Here is a 24,179-nt window from a genome sequence, read left to right as displayed (position 1 = left end):
ATGTTGCGTCACCGAGTTCAGGAGGAGGACAGTGCCGTCCTCATCAACATGGGCCCTGGGACAGAGCAGGGGGACTCCTACGGGAGCACGGCCCTGCACCCGGCTGGTGTGACTGAGGTAAGACACAGAGGGCAGTGTCCCATGTCCCCATCCAGACTGTGAAATCCCTGGAGGCTCAAGGGGAGGCTGCACAGATCTGGCTTTGGGGCTCTGCCTCCCAAGCCCCTGCCCACCTGCCCAAGATGTGACCCCCGGAGGACGGGCGTCGCAGGGTGCTGGGCTTCATCCCCCCCCTACCCCCCCTCTCGGTCAAAGGCCAGCACCTCTTTCCCTCCCAGCAGGGTGGATCCCAGGAAGCCACCTGCAGGGTGGGGACCCCTGCCACGCCCAGGATTGGTGAGCCCCTCCCCTCACCTGTGTGGGTCCTGGGGGTGGGGCCAGATGGGGCACCCATGGAGGACAGCAGGTGCTGGCCTGTCTCATGAACTCCTTCCCCAGCTGACTCTCCAGAAACAGTCTCACTCTGGGCAGGAGAAGAGCAGGAGTGGGGGTGCTCTGCCATGGGGGTGCTGAGAGTAACAAGGAGGCCCGCCCCCTAGTTCTGCCCATGGGACTAACTAGTGGCCTCCCTGCCTGCCCTTCTTCAACCCCAGGCTCAGGGTCATCAGACGCCTCAGCAGTGCTCCTAGCCCACACCTTTCTACATCCTCAAAGCTCTACAGTCCACTGCCCTCTCCCTCACCCTGACACTGTCCCCACCAAGCAGCCAGGGGACCCCGCGGAGGGCAGATGGCAAGGACCTACCCCTTCCTGCCCACTCAGGACCCTCCAGTTGCTCCCCTCTTTCTGTGAGGCCCCACCCTCACCATGGCCTGCCAGACCTGCTGGGGTCCTGTCCCCACCCCGGCCCTCACACCTTCCTCCCTTGGTATGCTTCTAGCCCTGCCTGCCTGGCCTTCTGGCCTCCTCGCTGTCCCCTGCCATCCAGGGACCTCCTGCCACGGGCCCTGAGAACCCTTGTTCCCAGGGCTCCCAGCACCTGGGGAGCAGATGGCATCATCTCTCCCTGGAGAAGCAGCTGGTGGCTTTGAGCCTCAACCTTGCTGTCAGCCTCCCTCCCAGTGCTTGCCAGGCAGCGCTGAGGGGGCCCCTTCACTTCATTGCCCCTTCTGGTGGTTAGCATCCCTCGTGGGTCGAGGTTGCTGGGTCAGGATGCCCACCCCCCGACCCGACTGGCCCACGCAGGGCTTCAGCACTTCCCCACCGGCCCTTCTTATCTTTTCATCTCTCAGTTGCTTCACCTTGTCCCAAGTAGGTCCATCTTTCGGCCAGCGGCAGTCGTGTCTCCCCACCGGTCCCATCACAGCCCATTGGCCTGTTTCTCCTCAGGAGTTCCTCCTTCACTGATGGACTGCATGTTTGAACACAGGTTCTGTGGGAAACAAGCAGTGCCGTTGTTTGCTTGCTCATTTCACGGGAGGTTTACAGTGATCCCCCAGGCCCGAGGAAAGGGCACCTGCACCTGCAGCCGTGGGGCCAAACAAAGGAGGCGTCGCCAGGGTCGGAGACAGACCTGGGACTCGCCGAGAGTGAGGAGGGTGGCCAAAGACGGCCAGCCTTCCGCATGTTGGACCACCCGGTTTGGAGAAGACCAAGACCCGCACAGCTGGACCTCGCCGCGGTGCCTGGAGCAGGAGTCCATTTGGCTTGGATACACAGCGAGTGCTCGTGGAAGCAGCCGTCCCGTCAAGGTCAGGTGACGCCCAGGTCCTGGCTGCGCCCGCTATGAAATAAGGCCTCTTTAAAGTGTTAAGGAGGAACGACGTGCCGGGAGGACTACGGCACGCCTGACTCAGCCGAACCCCGTGTGCACGTGAACGCTGGACACTGGACAGGAAGACAGACGGGGAAGGATGGACATCCCCGATGAATGGTTCTGGCAGGAAGATTCCATCAACTCTGCACTGCGAGTAGGGAGCAGCCAACAAAAACAACAACGCGTCTTCCTTGGAGCAAGTAGTCAGAATGCTGGACTTCAGAGCCTTTGAAGTGAAATGATTTTGTCTCGTGTTTTGAGCAACTTAGCAGAAGGGCCCAGTTCCCGGGAAAGGACACCCTGCTGGTGGCGTAGAGGGTCAGGGAGAAGGCAGGAGGCCTGCAAGGAGGTGACGTCGCAGGGGCTGCAGCAACGGGCTGGACCCCAACAAGTGGACGGCCGCGTTGCTCTGCTAGGCTGAGCTGAGTTAGGAGCCGCCGCAGCAGCAAGCTGAAGCAACACATGGTGGCTGGTAGCCGCTAACGTCTGGTGCTTAGTACTTTAGTCAGGTGTGTCTTTCTGTTCTGTTTGAAGAGGGATAGGTTGTGCCCGAGATATCGTTGTCTATCTCTTGTAAATTCCAAAGTTCGCACGATACAGTCTTTCTTTCTGTCCACGAACTGGTGCCTGGCCGCATTTAGGCAGGCCCACGGTCGCTGTCCGGCTCTCGGCAACCTGGTTTCCAGTGAGCTCTTTCATCAGTGTGCAGCTGCATTCCTGGGCAGCGCTGGTTTTAAACAGCACCTTGGAGATTTTTCCCTATTTGTCACAGCTACTTTTAAATAAATCGGGCTTGTCAAGATATTGAGGCTGTCTGCGGTGATCTTGCAAAAGTCACTTGATAACGCAAAACAGATGGTAGCTGTTTGTCACAATCATGGTGCCCACAGAGAGGGGTCTCTGTCTCTGGCAGTCATGGTTGCATGTCTATTGCCACACATGCCTTACTGCACTCTTTGTTAGGGGTACTCTAGAAACGCAAGAAGCTGCCTTTATTGGTAACGTTGGAGAAGGGTTTTCTTCGAAGCTCTTCCTGGTGAATGAAGTGAAGGTCTGGAAGGCGGGCAGACGCAGTTTCAGGTCCCACAATCCAGGTGAACACATTCTCATTCAGCTCATCCATTGCTGCCCCTCCATGGGCATCGCTCACCCACTGCCCCCCGGGCTCCCCTGTCCACTCCTCTCAGCCAGCCCTCTGGCCTTTGTCCTTAGTCAAGGCTGCCCTTTCATCCACCTTCAAGGATCAGTGAGTCCGACACAGAAGTGCGTTTGGTTCCAGGCCTGTGGGCAAGGGTCACAGTCTTGGGGGTGAGGGGTGGTCTGGGGGGGAGACCAGCAAGCTTGGTCTCATATGATTTGGACTTCTGTGTCACGTGTTTCTCTCATTTTATCCAGAACCTTCTAATGGGACCCCTTTCAGAGCAGTCAGCAGTGGGAGTGGGGCACCTTCCAGTTCCTTGGGTCTAAGGGTCATGGAGACTGATGTACGCAGGATCCATTTGTCCATTTGACTAGTGTCCACGCGTCCTTCAGCTTTTAGCACTTCTCTTCCCTCTCGGGGTTTTTTGTTTCTTTTTCTAATGTGAATGCTGCTCGGTGTCACCAACCCCAAGCGTCTGCATCTATTGACACAGACGCACGATTTCCTCGCTGCTGACTTAGTTCGCTTTAGAACATCTCTTCGCCACTGCATTCCGTGAGGGACTGAGCTCCAAATATTTGTGACATCTTATCATGTTGATACATTGCTGCATTGAAATTCTAGTTTTTGTTGTTTAATATTTGTTCGATTTTTGAGAGATGTTGGCATGAAATCTTTCTTTTCAAAGACTGGTCTCATGGCAAGGTTGACCTCAACACTCACCAGTTCCCTGTCCTCTCTGCCTCGTTCTAGAGCCATTTGTCAAGTTTGTAAAGGGTGTCTTTAGAACCCAGCACATGGGAAGTGCCCATCAAAAAGAATGGGCATCTCTGTCATTTGTTGGCATTGAGCCAATATTTCTGTTGCCCTCCCCCTCAGGCTTTCTCGTGGTTCGTTATAAATGACTATCCTGGAGACGGAAACCCAGCTCCTTGGCTGCTTGGGTTGTAATGAGTCTCAGTGGTTGTTTCTGCCCTGTCCTGAGCTTTCTCTCCATCGCCCATCCTCACGGTGTCCTGTGGCTCTCCCTGCTGCTCACCAGGTCGGTGCCCTGCAGCGGTTTACCTACAGAGGATCGCCCTCCCTCCCTCCCTCCGCTCCTCATCTCCCCCGTTTCTCTCTGGGATCATTTTTTCTCCCCGACGACTTCCTTTTGGGGGTTCTTATCACAGCACATACAATTCTCATTTGGTTGGCGTTAAGTTAGCGTTTACACTGTTAAAAATCCCACTTCCTGGAAACCCATCACTTAAAAGATGGGAAAGGCTTCATGCTCAAAAGGCATTTTAAAAGCACGAGCCCACGTTGGTCTTGTGTTTAGCCTTCGTTTCTCTGCATTTACCTAGGCCTCGATCGGGCTGTCTCTAACAATGAAATAGTTAATTCTTCAGTGTTGTGGGCGTCACTTTTTTGTCCTAAGAAAGAACTAGGCATTTGAGGTTTCAGACACAACTTTTTATTTCAAATCTTTTATACATTGGTGCAAGTGTTCACCTTGCTTTTCTATTTATCTGTTGAGAAGATATAGGAGTGCAGTGGATATTTGATAAGGGATTGAGATCCACGACCTTGATAAGGTACTGACTGACTGCAATCATAGTTTGAAGATTCTTTGTGAGTTTCAACGTTCATAGACATGTCTTCTGTGATAAACTATTTACTTAGTCTCCCTCCCTCTTGTGTGTGTGTGTGTGTGTGTGTGTGTGTGCGCGCGCGCAGGCACACACGCGCGCCTTATTATGTATGGAAAACCTTCATTGTAGTGCTGGGTATAATTGGTGTTACTGGGCTTTCTTGTTCCTTACCTCCGGGGTGAAGTTTTCAGGATTTCACTGTTGATTCTGATGCTAGTTAGTATGTTCGCTGTAGGATATTTCTGTGGGTATGGATCCTATGCTTTTTTAGTTTGCTGAGCATTTCAATAACACATTTAAATATATTTTAAAAATATATTTCTTTAAAAAAACTTTTATTGGGGGCTCTTTCATCTCTTATCACAATCCATACATTCAATCTGTATGTCAAGCACATTTGCACATAGGCCACCATCATTTTCAAAGCATTCTCTTCCCACTTGAGCCCCTGATATCAGCTCCTCATTTCTTCTCCCTCCCTCCCCTGCCTACCCTCCCCCACAAACCCTTGATAAGTTATAGATTATTATTTTCATATCTTACATCATCCTCCATCACCCCTCACCCACTTTTCCATTATTTGACCCCCTGGGAGGGGGTTCTAGATTGATCCTATGATTGATTTCCCCTCTCTCCCCCCACCCTCCCCTAATCCTGGTATCTCTATTCTCATTGTTGGCCCTGAGGGTTTGTCTATCCTGGATTCCCCGTGTTGTGGGCTCTTATCTGTAGCAGTGTGCATGCTCTGGTCTAATCTGATTTGTAAAGTAGAAGTGAAGTCATGATAGTGGGGGGAGGAAGCACCAAAGAACTGGAGGAAAGTTGTGTGTTTCATTGGTGCTATACTGCTATATACTGACTGGCTCATCTCTTCCCTGTGACCTCTCTGTGAGGGGATGTCCAATTGTCTACAGATGGGCATTGGGTCTCCACCCCATGTCCCCTCCACATTCACATTGGGTATGATTTTGTTCTGGGTCTTAGATGCCTGATACCTGATCCCATTGACACCTCGTGATCACACAGGCTGGTGTGCTTCTTCCATCTGGGCTTTGTTGCTTCTGAGCTAGATGGTCGATTGTTTATCTTCAAGCTTTTAAGACCCCAGATGCTATATCTTTTGATAGATGGACACCATCAGCTTTCTTCCCCATATTTACTTATTCACCGTTTTGTCTTCAGTGTTGGTGTCAGGAAGGTGAGCGTCACAGAATGATGGATTGTTAGAACAAAGTGTTCTTGTGTTGAGGGAGTACTTGAGTCGAGGCCCAATGTCCATCTGTAGCCAGAATTCTTAACATGTAGCTATGAGTACATAGTTCTAATCCCCTCTCGTTATACTTGCCTGAAAAAATACGTATTTCTTATAAACTGCTTAAAATTGGATCTTCTTTTTTTAATCATCAGCCTGATAATGTTTGCATCTTAATCCAAGCATTTAGATCATTTACACTTAATGTGAGCGCAATTGTAGTTGGGCTTAAGATCATTGTTAGCTTTCCCCCTGCTTGCCCCTTTCTTTCTTTTACACTTCCTTCCCTGCCTTCTCTTATCTGGATCAAGCACTTTTTTCTTTAATTCCATCTCCTCTGTTACTTTCTTGCTGCACCCTTCATGCCATTTTCTTTCACGCTTTCTCTAGAAATGCTGACAACTTATGACAACGTACTTTGAAATTCTACTTTCATTATTTTCTGTACCTTGCAATAAGCTTACAACCTGCTTGCTTCCACTTCTTTGCTTACTGGTGTCACGTATTTTATGTCTCACACAACATTGTTGCGTTTGTTGGTTTAAATAGTCAATGACATTCGGAACAACTTGATTAGATATAATTTACAAGCCAGGCGTACAGAAACCATAGCGTGTCCGGCTGCTGGGCTACAACTTTCCCCGCAGATCCGAGCGGCCGGCTAGGACCTGCCGCGCTCTCCTGGGCTGGTCCCCATGCCTCTGTCCCTGCTGGTCTTCTGCAGACTTTGTCCTTGTGTGGGAGGAGGACCTGAAGCCGGGCCGGCAGCAGGATGGCACCACTCGAGACAAGGCAGACGGGCACCGGGCCTGGCGGGAGGCCTTTTTGGACAACCTCCGCGCAGCCGGGCTGTGTGTGGACCAGGTACTTGGGGTCCGTGTGGACATTCCTCATCTTCAGGGACCTGTCATCATCCCCGTGCCCTGCTGCTGCATAGCACGAGCTCCCAGCCGCTGGACACCACTGCCCCGAGCACTGGGGCCTCAGACAGACAAGCAGACAAAGCAGAGAAGCTGTGTGGGGGGAGGGGGCGGGGCGCTCTGACCATCCCAAGACGTGGTCTTCTGTTGCATGAGTCTGCATGTGAAACGGGGAGTCCCCATGGCGCCCATCCTGTGTCTGTACATGTGCATGCGCGCATGCACGCACGCACACTCAAGCCCTCCAGCTCTGGCCCGCCCCATCCCCACAGCGTGATGTTCAGGAGGAGGCCCTGGCCGTGCACTACATCCTCCTCAGTGCTTCCTGGCCGGTGCTCTGCTACTATGCCGAAGACCTGCGCCTGAAGCTACCACTACAGGTCTCAGGGCACACGGGGGTGGGGGGCAGAGGAGGGTCTCAAAGCCCCAACCCCAAGCCAGTGCAGTGCGCACAGCACAGGAGGACTCCTGCTCACGCCCCACCCACCCCTGGGCATGCTTGGGACAGGGTGGGACAGACAGTGCTTACTGGAACTGACTCAGACTGGCCCTGGGCCCCCGCGGAGCCCCGCTGAGACCCCAGCACTGCCCAAGTGGAGAGGACGGCTCCTGGAGCTGACCAAGCCCCCTGGGATTGGGTTAGATGGAGTGGCCCTGCTGGGCCCCTTCCTGGCAGCCCTATTGGGGAGGGGAGGGTTGCCCATGGGCCTGAGCAGTGAGTGGACACATGTGATGTGTCCTTGCAGGAGCTGCCCAATCAGGCCTCCAACTGGTCGGCCTGGCTGCTGGCAGCCCTGGGCATCCCCAACATCCTGCAGGAAGAGGTGCCCAATGTGCCCTCCGAGTACTACACCTGCCAGTTCAAAGCCAGCAAGCTGCCCAGGTAAGGGTGCCCCAGGGCCCAGGGAGCCCTTGTGCAAACAAGGCCTGAGCTGCCCAGAGCCTCACTCTGCTCCGCTGGCCTCTGTCACCTGGCCAGCTCTCAAGCCCAGAATCCCCTGCAGCAGTCAGGGTAGGTGGGCTGGTCAGGCTGAAGATGAGCTCCCTCTGCTGGCACTGGACACTGTGAGACCCACCTCCTGCTGCTCTGGGCACCTTGAGGGCCAGCAGAGGTCCCGTCATCATGGTCTGACCAGGACTCAGGACATGGCTGTGGCCAGTCCAGGCAGCGTCCTGACTCACATACCGGACAGCTGGATACCGGGCTTCACACAGCTGCCAGGGCGGAGGCGAGGGGCTCTCCTGCAGGGATGGATGACAATGACACTGAAGGCCAGGGAAGGCCCCTGCTCCATCTCGTGCTCCAGCTGTGCCCGTGCACTGCTGCCAGGGCATGAGGCTCCACTCTCCCTCCCACGACAGCGGAGTGAGCAAGGGGATGGATGGGGTGGGATTCGGGGCCAGGGGCCAGTGCTGTCTTGGTCGAACGTGATGTGGCAGGTGGTAGTTGCAGGACAGGTGTCAGGCCATGGGCTCTGGGAACAAACGTGTGTGTGTCCCACATGTGCCCGTGAGCCTGGACCCTTCTCTCCCATTTGCCACAGGTTCCTGGGGAGTGACAACCAGGACACCTTCTTCACCAGCACCCACAGGCACCAGATTGTGAGTCCTGAGACCTCCAACCCTAGAACCTGCCTGACCCCAAGCACTCAGCCTCTTTCGGACAGCCTCAGCACCCACCCACCCCTCCCCACCACAACCACCAGGGTGCAAGGAGGCTTGTGGGTGATCACAGGGCCATGACCTCTACCTGGGGCAAGCGGTTGGGGCCCACGGAAATGGATGTGCGAGGGGGAACTTCCTTCACTGCCCAGAAAGAGCACAGCCAGGATGGGGTGGGCAGGAGGCTTCCCACACTGCCCAGAGGGTTTCCCTGTCCCTGAGGCCTAGAATGAACACTTCGAGGGACACATGGGACTGTCAGCCAACCTCAGACCCTGTAGCCACAGCATCCCTGCTGGGGACAGAGCCAGGTCATGTGACATAGGCCAGTGGCTCCCTCGCAGGGGTGCTCAGGGGCCCCTCAGGGGTGATCCATGGTCTTTGGCCGGGTGGCACCCAGAACAGGCTGCCTGGGGGCGGGGGGGAAGTTTGCCCCCTGCTGGTCACCAGAGGCACCCAGCTGCTGCCCCATAGCCGCCCACAGGCTGTGTGTGTGTGTGTGTGTGTACTCTGACATGACATGCTGACTATCTGGAGGAGAGCCAAGGGCTGGGTCAACTGGCCACTGCCCAGGGGTGGCTGAGGGGGGTGGTGGCAGCAAGGAGAACTAGGCCCAGGCAGAGGGGGGGGGTCCTTGTCAGCCCTCCCACTAACACCAAGGGCTGTAGGCAACCCTGTCCCACAGCCACATGACAAGTGACCAGGGACATGCCCCTCCACCCCCAGCTGTTTGAGATCCTGGCCAAGACCCCATATGGCCACCACAAGAAGAGCCTGTTTGGGATTGACCAGCTGCTGTCTGAGGGGGTCTTCCGGGCCGCATTCCCCCTGCATGACGTGAGTCCGGAGGTGCTGCCCACCCGCCCGGGGGCCCTATACCCAGTACAGAGCCTGTGAGAAGAGCCTCCGGGGCAGCCAGCCGAGTGGACAGAGTGCCCAGATGACCAACGCAGTGGCCGGGTTTGGGTGATCTTGAGGACCTCACAGGGTGGTAAGGTGGCTTCTGTCCCCAGGGCCCATTCACGCTGCCCCTGGAGGGGCCAGAGCCCCAGATCCTCAGCCAGCGTCAACTGTTGGGCCGGTACTGGGCCCGGTGGGGGAAGTGGAACAAGTACCAGCCACTGGACCACGTACGTGGCTACTTCGGGGAGAAGGTGGCTCTCTACTTCGCCTGGCTCGGTGAGTGTGCCCGCTCAGCCTGCTGGGCACAAGGGCTACTGGTGCCCATGTGAGGGAAGGGAACCCATCCACCCTTCTCCTCCCCAGCCAGCTCTCCTCCCACACGTCCGCTGTGTTGCCATGGGGGGCCCAATCCCAATCCCAACCTACATAGTGGGGCTGAACCCCATTCACGCAGTACCCCCTAATCCCTACAAAGATACTACTTCCTGGGAAGCTGTAAGGGGTCCTCTGTCCCCCTTCTCTGCTGTGATTCCCTCCCACCCTACTCACCTCTGCCTGTACTTGGACCCCCTTCTGTGTCTGCCCACTTGTCCATCCTTCTCTCCGAACACCCACTGGCTATTTCCACGCTCGCTGACGCAGCCCTGGGCACCCCCACCAGGTTGCTGGCTGACCCCTGCAGACCGCCACCAGGTCCCCGACATCCCCGGCTGACTTCATGCCCCATCCCCACCCCCGGTTCACAGGCTTCTACACAGGCTGGTTGCTGCCTGCGGCGGTGGTGGGCAGCCTGGTGTTCCTGGTGGGCTGTCTCCTGGTGTTTTCAGACATACCCACGTGAGTGGCCACAGCCAGGCCAGCAGCCCTGCATCTGCGGGTAGGGGAGTAGGGGAGTCCTTCCCCCCCCCCTTCTTCCAGGTGCAGAGACTCAAGGATCGGATGAGTGGGTGTCCCTAAGGCTGACCCAGGTGACAGGGGTGCCTGAGCTGGGGACTGGGCCTACTTCCTTCAGTTCTGGGCCCTGCCTCCTCATAGCAGTCCGGACTGGCACTGGGCTCAGCACCTGGAGGGAGCTGCCGTCTCAAAGGCTCCAGTCAAAACCAGCCTCTGCCTCATTCTGATGCCGCCTCAGAGAGACAGCAGAGAGGCCCCCCTCCCCCCCTCCTGCCCCATTGCTGAGAGTTAATTAGGCAGCTACCCGCAAGGTCAGCATTTCAAAAACACCAGCCATTCCTCGGGAGAACAATGAGGCTTCGTACTCACATTAAGACGTACAGTCTCAGAAACCCACAGGGCCAGTTCTACCCTGTCCTGTAGGGTCCCTGTGAGTCACCACCGAGGGATGGATTGGCATCTACAGTCAGTCCCAAGCTGGCCCAGGGACCACTCTCTGCACGGCAGTCCTGGGGTCTTTGACAAGTGCATCATGTCCTGAGTCCCCATCACAGCTTCAAACAGAACAGGGTGTCTCTATTCTAACACACCCCACACCCTCCCTCCTTCACCTGCCCTGCCACCTGGCACCCCTGACCTTTCACCTTTCATTCACTTTAAAACAATTGTTTTTTCCAAGAGATGTGGGTCTGGCAAGGCTGATGTGGGGAGGGGCGGGAGGGGAAGGTGGTGGTGGCACCCCTCAGCCCTCACTGTTACCACCCCACCCCCAGGCAGGAGCTGTGCAGCAGTGAGGGGCATTTCCAGATGTGCCCCCTGTGTGCCGACTGCCCCTTCTGGCTGCTGTCCAGCGCCTGCACCCAGGTCCAGGTGGGAGCAGGACTCCCCCCTGGGGATTGGGCCCTACTCGTCACCCTCTGAACTGGTATCCCCTTTCAGCATTCCCTCTCAGCTCTGTGTCAAGAACTAGTGGCTGGAGGCTAGTGTCCGGGGACTAGCTCAGCGTCCGGGGACTAGCTCAGTGTCCGGGGACTAGCTCAGCGTCCGGGGTCTAGCTCAGCATCCGGGGACTAGCTCAGAGTCCGGGGACTAGCTCAGCGTCCGGGGACTAGCTCAGCGTCCGGGGACTAGCTCAGCGTCCGGGGACTAGCTCAGCGTCCGGGGACTAGCTCTGCATCTGGGGACTAGCTCAGTGTCCGGGGACTAGCTCAGCGTCTGGGGACTAGCTCAGTGTCCGGGGACTAGCTCAGCATCTGGGGACTAGCTCAGTGTCCGGGGACTAGCTCTGCATCTGGGGACTAGCTCAGCGTCCGGGGACTAGCTCAGCGTCCGGGGACTAGCTCAGCGTCCGGGGACTAGCTCAGCGTCCGGGGACTAGCTCAGCGTCCGGGGACTAGCTCAGCGTCCGGGGACTAGCTCAGCGTCCGGGGACTAGCTCAGCGTCCGGGGACTAGCTCAGCGTCCGGGGACTAGCTCAGCGTCCGGGGACTAGCTCTGCGTCCGGGGACTAGCTCAGCGTCCGGGGACTAGCTCAGCGTCCGGGGACTAGCTCTGCATCTGGGGACTAGCTCAGTGTCCGGGGACTAGCTCAGCGTCCGGGGACTAGCTCAGTGTCCGGGGACTAGCTCAGCATCTGGGGACTAGCTCAGTGTCCGGGGACTAGCTCTGCATCTGGGGACTAGCTCAGCGTCCGGGGACTAGCTCAGCGTCCGGGGACTAGCTCAGCGTCCGGGGACTAGCTCAGCGTCCGGGGACTAGCTCAGCGTCCGGGGACTAGCTCAGCGTCCGGGGACTAGCTCAGCGTCCAGGGACTAGCTCAGCGTCCGGGGACTAGCTCTGCATCTGGGGACTAGCTCAGTGTCCGGGGACTAGCTCAGCGTCCGGGGACTAGCTCAGCGTCCGGGGACTAGCTCAGCGTCCGGGGACTAGCTCAGCGTCTGGGGACTAGCTCTGCATCTGGGGACTAGCTCAGCGTCCGGGGACTAGCTCTGTGTCCGGGGACTAGCTCAGTGTCCGGGGACTAGCTCAGCGTCCGGGGACTAGCTCAGCGTCCGGGGACTAGCTCAGCGTCCGGGGACTAGCTCAGTGTCCGGGGACTAGCTCTGCATCTGGGGACTAGCTCAGTGTCCGGGGACTAGCTCAGCGTCCGGGGACTAGCTCAGCGTCCGGGGACTAGCTCTGCGTCCGGGGACTAGCTCAGTGTTCGGGGACCAGCTCTGCGTCCGGGGACTAGCTCAGTGTCCGGGGACTAGCTCTGCATCTGGGGGCACAGGTAGAATTCCTCACGGAGGAGCTGGGTGAGAGGCCCGGGGCTCCAGCCCGAGGCTTGGTGTGGGAACAGCAGCCCCCAGCCCACTCACAGGTTGCTGTCATGCAGGCCGGCCGGCTGTTCGACCACGGCGGCACGGTCTTCTTCAGCCTCTTCATGGCTCTCTGGGCGGTGCTGCTGCTGGAGTACTGGAAGCGCCGGGGTGCCACGCTGGCCTACCGCTGGGGCTGCTCCGACTACGAAGACATCGAGGTGGGCCGTCCTCTGTCCAGGTAGGCCCCCTGCCCTGCCTCCCACCCCACCCCAGGCTGACACCTGCTCCCTGTAGGAGAGGCCTCGACCACAGTTTGCGGCCGCGGCGCCCACGACAGCCCTGAACCCCATCACCGGCGAGGACGAGCCCTACTTTCCCGAAAGGAGCCGTGCAAGGCGGGTGCTGGCAGGCTCTGTGGTGGTGTTGATGATGGTACCTATGGCCACTCTGCACCCGACTGCCCCAGCAGGATGGCCCCCGTCACACTTACCTGGACTCCGAGCCAGAGCAGGGAGCACACCACGTGGAGCCCATGCTGTGGTGCAGTAGTCGGGGCTGCCGCATGCAGGAACACTGGATTTAGACGAGAGAGGCACTGAAGATGAGGTGGTGGCGTGGAGCCGGGTGGGCTGTAGGGAGGCTGTAGAGGGGCCTGTGCCCACACCCTCACCCCCAGCACACCTGGCCCTGCAGGCAGCTGGGTTGGCCCTGCCCTGACTCCCAAAGTCCCACACCCCACAGATGGTCCTGTGCTTGTCCCCAGTGTCCTGGGCCCCATAGGCAGCCCACCACGGTGGTCTGTGTCCTCGCTCCCAGCCCCCCATGCTCCGTGCCCCACAGGTGGCTGTGGTGGTCATGTGCCTTGTGTCCATCATCCTGTACCGTGCCATCATGTCCATCGTGGTGTCCAGGTCGAACACCTTCCTGGCGGCCTGGGTAAGGCTCTGCTCTTACCCAGGGGGTGGAGGGGTGGAGCTAACCACGGACAGCACCCCCTGACCAGGCTGTCTCCCACCAGGCATCCCGCATCGCCAGCCTCACAGGCTCTGTGGTGAACCTTATCTTCATCCTCATCCTCTCCAAGGTCTACGTGGGTCTGGCCCACATCCTGACGCGCTGGGGTGAGTGGCTCCGGCACATGAGTCCCGTGCCAACCGGTCTCCAGTGCAGCCTTCCAATGGTCCTTGGCGGTCTGGGGCAGGGGTGTGCTGGGGCCTGCAGGCTGACAAGGATGCTGTGATATCTGTGTGCGCATACCTGACCATGTGTACATGTCTGCTGTGTGTGCATGCACGCGTACATATGTGTGCACATGACCATACACATGTCTGTTGTGTGTGCTCATGTAGATGTGTGAGTATATTACTGTATGTACATGCCTGCTGTATGTGCATATATGTGCATGTGTGGACATGACTATACACATGTCTGCTGTGTATGTGCATGTGCACACGTATGAGTACATGACTGCATGCGTGTCCATGTCTGCTGTGTGCATATGAATGCGTACATGTTTGCACACGACCATGTATACCTCTCTGTTGTATGTGCGTGCATGTGTGGGAGTACATGGCTATATGTACGTGTCAGCTGTATGTGTATGCATGTGCATGTGTGTACACGACTATATGTGAACATGTCTGCTGTATGTGTGTGCATGTGCATGTATAAAGCTTTGTGTGCTGATGTTTATAGTGGGGCCCCAATAAATGGTGTCCCTGCCACCCCCAGCTAGGTTACCTCCCCCTCCCCCTGCAGGGCTATACCCCCTTCTGGGCTGAGCGGGCTTTCTCTGCAGAGATGCACCGGACGCAGACCAAGTTTGAGGACGCCTTCACCCTCAAAGTGTTCATCTTCCAGTTCGCTAACTTCTACTCCTCCCCTGTCTACATCGCCTTCTTCAAGGGCAGGTGTGGGCCTCCCCAGCCACCTCGGGCTTTTGGGCAGGGGTGGGGATGCCCCAGCCTGGAGGGCAGGTGGAACACAGAGAGTGGACTCCCCTGACAGGCTGCCACAGTCTGGGAAAGGGTGGGTGGGCTGTTGAGAGGAGGCCCACCAGCCACGGCCTCTGACCAAGATGTCCTTGCAGATTTGTGGGGTACCCAGGCAACTACCACACCTTGTTCGGGATCCGAAATGAGGAGGTGAGTGCCTGGAGCCAGGATCACACCTACAGAGTCCTTCCCCACTCCCACTCCCGCCCCCGCGCCACTTGACAAACCACCGGCCACTGGCCACTCAGCCTGGACAGCGGCTCACCCCCAGCTGGTCCCTGGCCCTTCCCCCATAGCTGTCTCTGCCCTCAGAGGGCTCTGGGGGCCTTGGGGGTGATTGTAAACACCAGAGGGTCCTTTGCTTACAGAACATGCAGGGGGGCTGGGGAACTGGCCCCAGGAGACTTGGGGTGGGGTGGACATGGGCAGGGGGGTGGGGAGTGGGCGGCAGACACCTGGGGGAACTCAGAGGGGCCCCAGCACCCTCAATCCAGTGGCTCTGCTCTCCATAGTGACGGAAGGTGGGAAATGAAGGACTTCCCACGGGCCCTGGCCATGGCACTTCCGACCACAGAGCCAGGGCTGAGGGGCTGAGGGCTCAGGTGGCTGGTGCAGGTGTTTGAATGGTGCTCTGCCACCTTCCCTGGCTCGGCCACAGTCTTCCCAACACCCTAGGGCATGCTTGTCACCTTGTGTTAGGGCACGCCTTTTGGGACTCGAGCCTACAGTCCCAGGCTATCTCTCACAGGCAAATGTTGGTGCCTAGGACACCCCTGCCCACCCTCCACCCCCTCCAGGCCACAGTCTAATGCAGCCTGTGAAGGTCTCTAAGAATTCTCCATTGAGCACAGGTGGCAATGTCCCTATGCACAGGTGGCCAAAGCCCTGTTGGCGGTAGTGGGGGGGTCAGGAGGGGGATTCTGGGAGGGGTGGCTGTGGGCTGATGGGAGCCTGGCTGCCGCAGTGTGCTGCTGGGGGCTGCCTCATTGAGCTGGCCCAGGAGCTCCTGGTCATCATGGTGGGCAAGCAGCTCCTGAACAACGCCCAGGAGCTCCTCCTCCCGTGAGTACCCCGGCCCAGGGTGGGAGCGGGCCAGGCTGGGGGGCTTGCTAGGGTCTTGCATGAGTGGGGTGGTGACGTCCGAGAAGCCTGGCCCTGCGTTTGCTTGATATCTGACCCCCATGCCTGACGCAGCCCCCACCCAAGGAACCCCCCAAGCATGAGAAACAAAGCTGTGGGTGGAGAGGGAGCCCCCATCCCTAGAGCAGACTCAGGTTTTCCCTGCCAGGGACATTCACTCTCCTGCCTGTCCCCCTCCAGCAAGCTACAAAGCTGGTGGCAGCAATTCCGGCTCCGTCCCAAGAAGAGGAAGGGGGGGGCCTCTGCGGCTGTTGAGCAGGCCCCCTGGGAGGCCGACTACGCTTTGCTGCCCAGTGAGGGCCTGTTCGATGAATACCTCGAAATGGGTAGGCCCCAAGTCAGCGGCCTTTCATTCTTGCCCTGGGTTCCATGAGCCTGTTCAGGCCAGCCTTGACCCTTTAGGCCTCTGGAGATGGGGGCTGCGGTCAGGGGACCCTGCTGGGGCCAGGCCTGCCCAGACTGGGAAGGATGTGGGGGCACCCAGAAAGGCCAGCCAAGAGTGGGAGAGGGCAGTGCAGTGGGAAGAAGTTCTCAGGTGGCTCAGGGGGAGCTGACAGATGACCTAGGCGACGGCCTCCTTCTCCCTCGACCCCAGAATACGTGGGGGACACCCCCTGACATAGGGAGGGGAGGGCAGGTGGTTGGTAGTAGGTTGGAGGATGCTTGGAGGGTCCGGGCTATACTTAGAGCTGATTTTCTCCAGAAGCACCATGGGTGTCCACGCTTTACTGGACCCCAGGGCAGGGTCTCCATCTCAAGTGCCGATGTGGCTCAGGGTCTGCCCCAAGGTACCAGGCAGAAGGAATGGGAAGCCACAGGAGATCAAGAAGGGACACTTGAAGCTCCCCAGCACCAAGGCAGAAAGGGACAACAGTGGAAACCACATCTGTGGCTAAAGGAGGCAGCTGCTCACCTGGAGGGCTGGGCTCTCTTGGTGCTGAGCTGTGAGTGTGCTGGACACCATGGGGTGTGCTGCTCACTGGTGCTGTGGACAGGGACACCCTGGGGCCAGAGCTGAGCTCCCCCACCCCGCTCCCCGCCTCCAATGAGAGCAAGTTCAGGTGGGTCAGGTGGGGCCAGTCAGAGTCTCTGCCCCTGTAGGGGACATTAAGTGTGTGGGGGGGGGGGTCACCAGCCAGGAGCCTGGTCGCATAGGCTGTGCAGCCAGGGCCCTGTGCAGCTAAGCAGGTGAGGGGCGGTGGGCTTGCAGGCCTCTCGGAGGTGTCCACTTGAGTGCAAACAGGAGGAGGGGCGCAGGTTAGCCAGGGCGGTGGGAGGCACGCACGGGTGGCAGGCGTTTCGGCGGCACTGTGGCGGTGGGTGGGTGGCCGCTGACGGCGACCGTGCCCGCGGGCAGTGCTGCAGTTCGGCTTCCTCACCATCTTCGTGGCCGCCTGCCCGCTGGCGCCGCTCTTCGCGCTGCTCAACAACTGGGTGGAGATCCGCCTCGACGCGCGCAAGTTCGTGCGCGAGCGCCGGCGCCCGGTGGCCGAGCGCGCCCAGGACATCGGCATCTGGCTCCCGATCCTGGCGGCCATCACGCACCTGGCCGTCATCAGTAACGTGAGGCCCCGCTGACCCGCGGGAGGGCGCCGGGAGGGCGGGAGCGGGGCCACCCCCGGGGCGGCGCCCACGCGGGCGGGCAGAGCCTGGGGGGGCAGGGCCCGGGCTTCCCGGAGGGGTGTCGAGACCCGCCCCGCCCCGCCCCGCCAGGCCTTCCTGCTCGCCTTCACGTCCGACTTCCTGCCGCGCGCCTACTACCAGTGGAGCCACGCGCGGGACCTGCGGGGCTTCCTCAACTTCACGCTGGCGCGCGCCCCACCCGCCTTCAGCGCAGCGCACAACCGCACGTGCTGGTCAGTGCGGGGGGCGCGGGGGCGGGCGGGAGACCAGGGCCAGGACCTTCCCACGGACGGCGGGGCCCGCCTGCATTCCGGCACGTCGCCGCCTCCACGGCTTCAAACCTGACCCTGGAAGCAGCCCCCGCCCCCCGCCCGAGTCTGAGCGGACCCCCGGTGTGGCGGGACCCAGCTCTCTGCTCCTTCTAGTTCTTCTGTAGAAGGAGCTCCGGCGGTGCCCTAGTTACACGTTGCGCTGCTAACCACAGGTCAGTAGTTCAAAACCACGAGCAGCTCTGCAGGAGAAAGAAATGCCTTCCTATGCCTATAAGAGTTGAAAAGAGAGTGTTGGAAACCTGCAGTGGCAGTTCTGCCCTGTTCTACGGGGTTGCCATGAGTTGGAACGGGCTTGGTGGCAGTGAGTTTGGCATTTCTATAGATCGCCTTATAGGTAGTCTATAGCCTCCCACCATCAGCACGCCCAGCCTTCCTCCAGCAAGCAGCTCTTACCACTTTTCTGCTCACAAGTCCCTCCATCCCTGATCAGCTGCTGCTGCAGACTGGCTTCTTGGCTTCAGCGGCGTCCCGCATGGCTCCCTGCTCATGCATCTTGGGAACCTGACTGGCTTTGTGCGCCGCTCTGCAGCCCTCGGGGCTCGCTCCGTAGGCCATGGGCTCTGTGGGGTTCTGTACACACAGGGTCATGCTGTCAGCAGAGCCGGTGGCACCATCTGGTCTCTTACCAAAAAAAGACCTCTTTCTCCTTGGAGATGGTGAGGAGGAGGAGGAGGACGGTGTCAGGTGCCTCGAGCTGGTCCCAGCTCCCAGGGACCCTGTGTGCAACAGAAGGAGATGCCTCCGTCTTGTGCCAGCCTCCCAGTCATTGTGCCCTAGCCCAGTGTTGTAGCCACTGCATCAGTCACCCTGTCGGGGTCTTCCTCTCTCTTGCTGCCCTCTGCTCCCGATGTCAGCCGTGAGTGTGTCTTACACGTGAGTCCCTTCATCAAGTTGAGACGATTCCCGTCTACTTCTAGCCTGTTATGTTTTTATCGAGAGGGTGGGCTTTGTCCAGCACGTTGCCTGCCTCAGTGGAGATGAGCTCAAGTGGGCGGTTCCGTAGCTCTCTTGCCGCAGTACGCTGCATGGAGAAGAGGAAGGCCGCCGGCAGCATGGTTGGACAAAGTGGCTGCATCCATGGGTGCAGGCGTAGCCGTTGTGAGAATGGTGTGGCCTGGGGCAGGCAGTCTTTCTTTTGGTTGTCCATTGAGTTACTACGAGCTGGAACCAACTGGGCAGCACTTAACACAGCATTGCATTGATTGATTATATGTTGGACCAACCTTGCCTTTCTGGGATAAGAGAAGCCCCTCTTGATTGTGGTGGGTGATCCTTTAAATGTGCCTTTGAGCTTGACTTGCTCCCCCTGTGTTATGGTTAAATACCCATGGAGGAAGGGGCTGGCCTGTAGTTTACTTGTGGTGTCTTCGCCTTCAGGGCAATGCTCACCTCTAAGAATGAGCTAAGGGATCCTCTGTCAGAGTAAACCAGTCTTTGACAACCGCAGGGCACAACTGTACACTGATAATATATAAAGGTCATAGTAAAGTCATTGAAGATAGGAGAGAAAATTAAGGAGTCGGACACATGTCATAGTAGCATGCTCACCTCCGGGACAGTCATGGTCTCAGCCGCCAGGTCTGAGCAGAGAGAATCTTTACTGTCTGGGGATGTTTGTAGGAGCCATAAGACATGCATATTCAGCAGTTACATGCGTCACAAGGTGGGTGGTAACCACAGTAAAGTCCCTGAGCTCACAGGTGAGGAAACCTAACACCTGCATTGGGGGAAGGCATGGGGGGGATGGGTGCCGTGGCGGGAGGAGGTAACAAGAGTGTCTGCTTCTACAGGCAGACAGAATCAACCACATGCTCACTTTAAGGCAGCACAGCTGTTAGGGGAGAATCTGTAGGAAGAATATTTAAAGCAGGATCATGTGCTTGGACTTTATCTCTAACTTACCAAAGTGGTGACTTTCTTACTGTGGAATACCAGCTTTCCAGATTATCTCTGATATTTTAGGGAATAGAGTCCTCGTCCTGTTTCCCTCAGAGTCAGTTTCTCACAGACCTCCTTGTCCATCCTGTTAAGCAAGACTGGCATTACTTTTCCTGTTGATGTCTGAGCTTCTCGACTTTCATGACCTCTCACTTTATTTTTAAAAATCAATTAACTGATGAGTTGTTTTATCTCTCACTTTCTGACCGGTGTTCCCATTTCTGCAAAGCTGCACATTTACAAGGGCAAGGAGTAGGATGTGGCTGCTGCCTCACCCACTGTTGTGCAGCCTGGACTTTATTGTGGCCCTTGCTCAGACAGTACACTGTAGTGGTGCAGACTGATGCGGCCCGTTGGTGGTATTACGAGCCTCGGCCTCTGTGGTTGGCCAAGCTGAACCAAGTCTTGGCTGTGTGTCAACACCGGTAGTCCAGGCCAGCTCTGTGCGAGCCCCCCCCCCCCCCCGCCCGCTCCCCCGCCGGGAGTATGTTCCATGGCTTTATGTAACTGTGTGTCTGGGCAGTCCCTCCTTGTTCTGCTAACAGAAGACGACCTTGTCCAGTGCAGCATTGTGTGGCCGGCCCCCTATGACCACCTTTCATGCAGGGACTTTTAGGGGCTGCCCTGGAGCACTTGTGGTCTCAGACCCTTCTGGGCCCTGAAGTAGGTTTTTCTGTTACAGCATCCCTTCGTTGATTTGAACTGTCAGTTCCCACGGGGAAGCCCACAGGGCAGGACCCTGGATTAGAGAGCTTTTAATAGTTGTCTGTAACACACTTTTCTGGCCAGAGCCATGCCACCCATGCCACATGAGTGCTTCCACAGCAGCTGGGAACCCAGCTTGAAGTTCAGGCCGTGGAGCTGATGTGATGATTTTCTCCCTTGGGGACCCTGTGGTGAGTCGGCTGCAAAGCCGTGAGCTGCGTGCCGTGCCCTGCTATAGGTTGCTGTTAGAAAACCAGGCAGATGACTTAGCTCCGAAGGCCCAGACATGTGGGGTGGCCCCGTGCACCTGTGTGTGGAGGTGGGCACCTGAGAGGTTAGGGCCCGGGGCCTGCAAGCGCTCCCGTTCTGTGGGAGACTGTTCTAATCCCAGTACCGTCTGAGCTTTTGATGGGCAGGTCAGAGCTGAGCCTGGGGCACAGGTCTATACACAGCACCCAGCAGTCCCTCCCTGTGCCCCCTACCCACACACAGGCCACTCTTGTGCTCACTGTCTGCACGGGTTTGCTCTAGTCCCCAGGACAGAGAGCCTTTCTTGGCCAGTACGCGGTTTTCAAACATGGTATTTGAAAGCATCTCTGTAAAAGCCTATGTCCTGGATCCCCCGTGGGTCCCTTGTCTGCCATCTATCATTTCTCTAGGCTTCAGACTACATTTACTTGTCCACTCACATGTCTCCTCACTCCCTTTACCCCCACTCTGTGCCTGCTGTTGGAATCTGTCCCGAGTGACTGGAGGTCTAGCATCCTCTCTCCTGGAGCAAGTGCTTGCTTTGCTTTCATCAGGTGGTTGGGTCACAGCAAGCCAGCATGTAGATGGCCTGTGGCTCTCGGGCCACACCCACCTCCTGGGATGGGTTCTAGTAGAAATGGAAGGCCAAGCAAGCATCTTGGCTCAGCTTCAGCCTCTGCCCTTGAGTCAGAGTAGATGGAGCTCCTGCTCTGACCTCCACAGCCACCCTGGCGACAGCGTGGTCTTGCCTCCAGGACTCCCACCTGTCTGTGCTCTGCTCCCCTGCCCCCGCCCACTCAGAGGGCTGACCCCCCTCCCTCACTGCTGGGCTGTGTGGCTGAGGGCTCTCCTCCCAGAATATGTGTGGCCCATAGGACAAAGCCCCCAGGGCAGCCCACAACAGTGCCTTGACACTGGGTCCCTCGGTGTCCTGCACTCACAGGTACCGGGCCTTCCGGGATGATGATGGACACTACTCTCGGGCCTACTGGAGCCTCCTGGCCATCCGTCTGGCCTTCGTCATCGTGTTTGAGGTACTGGGCAGCTGCTGGGCCTCGCCAATGGCTCTCTCTGCCTTGGTGCTGTGGGTTGGGGGACTATGGTCAGCAAGAACCAAGGTAGAGGGTCTCGGCACTGCCTTTCTGCCACTTGGTCTCAGCTCCTCAGCACACCCCATCCCAGCCTGGGAAGTAAGTCTAGGTTGGGGTGTGACTGACCCCTGAGCCTGTGAATGGGCAGCTCTTGAGAGCCCCAGCCAGCGGCCCCTCGCTACACAACACTAGTACTGGTCCACGTCAGCCTGGGGAGCAGGGTGGGGAGCCAGTCCCTGAGAGGCGGCTCCGGCCCAGCTCCCAGCCTCCTCTGCTTCCAGCATGTGGTCTTCTCCATTGGCCAGCTGCTGGACCTGCTTGTGCCGGACATCCCTGAAGCGGTGGAGATCAAGGTCAAGCGTGAATACTATCTGGCCAAGCAGGCGCTGGCCGAGAACGAGGTGAGGCCCTCAGCCCTGCGGGGAAGCTGCACCAAGCTGAGGCCCTGCTGGTCTTTCCAGTCTAGAGCCTGACCGCCCACCCCTCCTGCACACAGGCACTGTTTGGGACACACGGGGCCGAGGACAAGCCCCCAGGCTCAGAGGCGAGTCTGAGCCCACAAGTGTAGGGGGCCAGCCTATCCCGTCGCTCTGGGCTCCGGGAATCTGACAGAGTCCCAGCTGTGGAGGAGGCAATGCAGTATGGTGTCTCAACATCTGGAAAGGCCCCAGTGACCGAATCCTGGCCCCACATCCGCAGAGCTGGCCTGGTGTTTCCCCACAACTCGGCGTGCCCACGTCCGGCATGCCCGCCGGAACCCGTTGGTGGCTGCACTGCAGCGGTCACTCGTCTCAACAGTGGGCTCCCTGCAAAGCATGAGGCAGCAGCCCAGCCCAGGCCATGCTGACCAGAGCTGGCGAGGGGGCTGCTGCATCTCCTCCCCACCTGGCCCGGGGCCCTGTACCACCTTCTACCCACCCTTCCCTCAGGGCTCACTCCTTCAGCCACCACCCGGGTAAAACCCTACTCAATTCAGAGGGCCCAGGCCAGAGTTGGCTTGAAGCAGGAGCAGCCAACACAGGGTGAGACCCTCTCCCAGGCCTTCCTGTGCTATAAAGGTCTCAGAGCTGAGTGCACACATGGGACCCCGACTGGCCTCTGCTTTGCCACCTGTACTGGCCCCGGATGCTGGCATGCTGAGCAGAATAAACACACCGGCCCTCGAGGGCCTACCTGCTTCCTTTGGGGGTGTCCTTAGCAGTGAGTGACGCACCGCCCCCTCCCCGCATCGATTCTAGTAAGAGCAATTGCCTGTTTCCCAGACTAACAGTATTTCCAAGAGCAGAAAGCGCTCTCTCCCTCCAACTGGCGGGCGGTTTGGGGCTGCACTTTGCAGTTAGCAGAGCGGCATGTAACCCCTGTGACCCCAAGAGCTCCTGGCACAGTGACGTGTGTGTTAAATGCTGCCCTTGATCGGGAGCCATGGCCACCTGGCCATCAGCCTGGGCCAGGAATGAGGCTTTGCGAAGGCAGCTGAGGGGCACGTGGTCTTTGGAATCATTCTTGGGAAATGGCACTGGGAACTGGAACAGGCCCCCACCCCTCTGGTAGGAGCATCAGTATTGCTGCCCGGAGGGACCTGCTCACGCTGATGGGGGTGGGGATGTATGTGTGTATGTGTGTTGCTTGGCAGACCAGGCAGAGGCACACTGACCCCCTCACCCCCACCCGGGGTCCCAGCGTCCTAGGCACAAAGAGGCTTTGCACACGAAGCGATTTCAGGTTTTATTGGCTAATGTGTCAAGTCCCAGTGCTCTTGTCCCCAGCGCGGTCACTCGTCTGCAGTTAAGGCCAAGGGCTGGAGCCAGGGCATGGAAGACAGTCGGGCAGGTACAGCTGCCTGGAGCCCCGCACAGCCGGGACTGCAGGAGTGAGCGGCAGCACAGCCTTGAGAACAGGGAGGTGTGGGCGAGCAGAGCCTCCGGAAGACGTCGGGGAGGGGGAGGGACGAGCAGGTGAGGCTCCAGCTGCTCAGACAGGAGGGGGATGGCCTTCCCTCAAGAGTGGGGAGCCTGAGCCAGGAAGGAGACCCCTCCTCACCTTGCCAAGGTCACTGGGTGATACCCGCCTGCCCAGTCAGCCTCAGGCTGGTCTAGGGCTCAGGAGCTGGGGCTGCCAAATGGTGAACACTTAGGAGAGGTGTGCTGAAGTGGAAGTGACCCTCTCTGGGGGACAGTGGCCACCTCTGCTGGCTTCAGGAAAGGGGCAGCTCCCCTGGCACAGGCTCTGCAGGTGGGCGGGCCGGCACCCACCAAGCTCCACCTGCAGACCTCTCCGCCTGTCCTGCCCAAGAGCAGGCATCTTCTTGCCCGGCCCCCCTGCAGCCGGGCCCCATTGCAGAAGCCACACCTGGCCAACCAAGACATCTCAACAACGAGGGGAGGCCCTGGGGGGTGGCACTGCCCTAGGCGAGACTGCCAGCTGGCTTTGAGGTAGAGAAGGCAGGTGTGTGCATGGTGGGGGTGGGGGTGGGGGCGGAGACAGACTGGCAGGAAAGAAGGGGAGTGTCGGGGCTGGCCGGAGCCCCAGATGACTGCCCTGCTGTGCACTCCTGCAGGGCTGGGAAAGGAAGAGGGCAAACG

At 58.4% G+C, this 24,179-nt stretch overlaps 1 protein-coding gene across 1 annotated transcript; it reads left to right on the top strand.

The window, feature by feature from the left end:
• ANO7 (anoctamin 7) lies at positions 1–22,752 on the top strand. The gene is made up of 24 exons (XM_075529522.1): positions 1–108; positions 339–396; positions 464–466; positions 6,568–6,707; positions 7,036–7,143; positions 7,510–7,646; positions 8,308–8,365; positions 9,152–9,262; positions 9,439–9,604; positions 10,075–10,165; positions 10,996–11,092; positions 12,600–12,743; positions 12,820–12,957; positions 13,366–13,461; positions 13,544–13,646; positions 14,324–14,435; positions 14,615–14,669; positions 15,484–15,581; positions 15,840–15,985; positions 17,017–17,222; positions 17,373–17,515; positions 21,450–21,540; positions 21,879–21,998; positions 22,094–22,752. Exons 1-24 carry the CDS (start codon positions 1–3, stop codon positions 22,163–22,165), a joined length of 2,601 nt encoding a protein of 866 aa, XP_075385637.1. The 3' UTR covers positions 22,166–22,752.
• The last annotated feature ends 1,427 nt before the right edge of the window (positions 22,753–24,179 follow it).

This window comes from Tenrec ecaudatus, chromosome 13, assembly GCF_050624435.1.
Source record: "Tenrec ecaudatus isolate mTenEca1 chromosome 13, mTenEca1.hap1, whole genome shotgun sequence".
In the NCBI taxonomy this organism is placed as follows: Eukaryota; Metazoa; Chordata; class Mammalia; order Afrosoricida; family Tenrecidae; genus Tenrec; species Tenrec ecaudatus.
The sequence above is the reverse complement of the archived record's forward strand: the minus strand, read 5'-3'. Positions and strand labels throughout refer to the sequence as shown.

Coding starts and splice junctions, on each gene's coding strand:
- ANO7 (XM_075529522.1), top strand. CDS start 1: ATGTTGCGTCACCGAGTTCAGGAGGAGGACAGTGCCGTCCTCATCAAC. Junction 109..338: donor CGGCCCTGCACCCGGCTGGT/GTGACTGAGGTA, acceptor TTTCCCTCCCAG/CAGGGTGGATCCCAGGAAGC. Junction 8,366..9,151: donor GCACCCACAGGCACCAGATT/GTGAGTCCTGAG, acceptor CTCCACCCCCAG/CTGTTTGAGATCCTGGCCAA.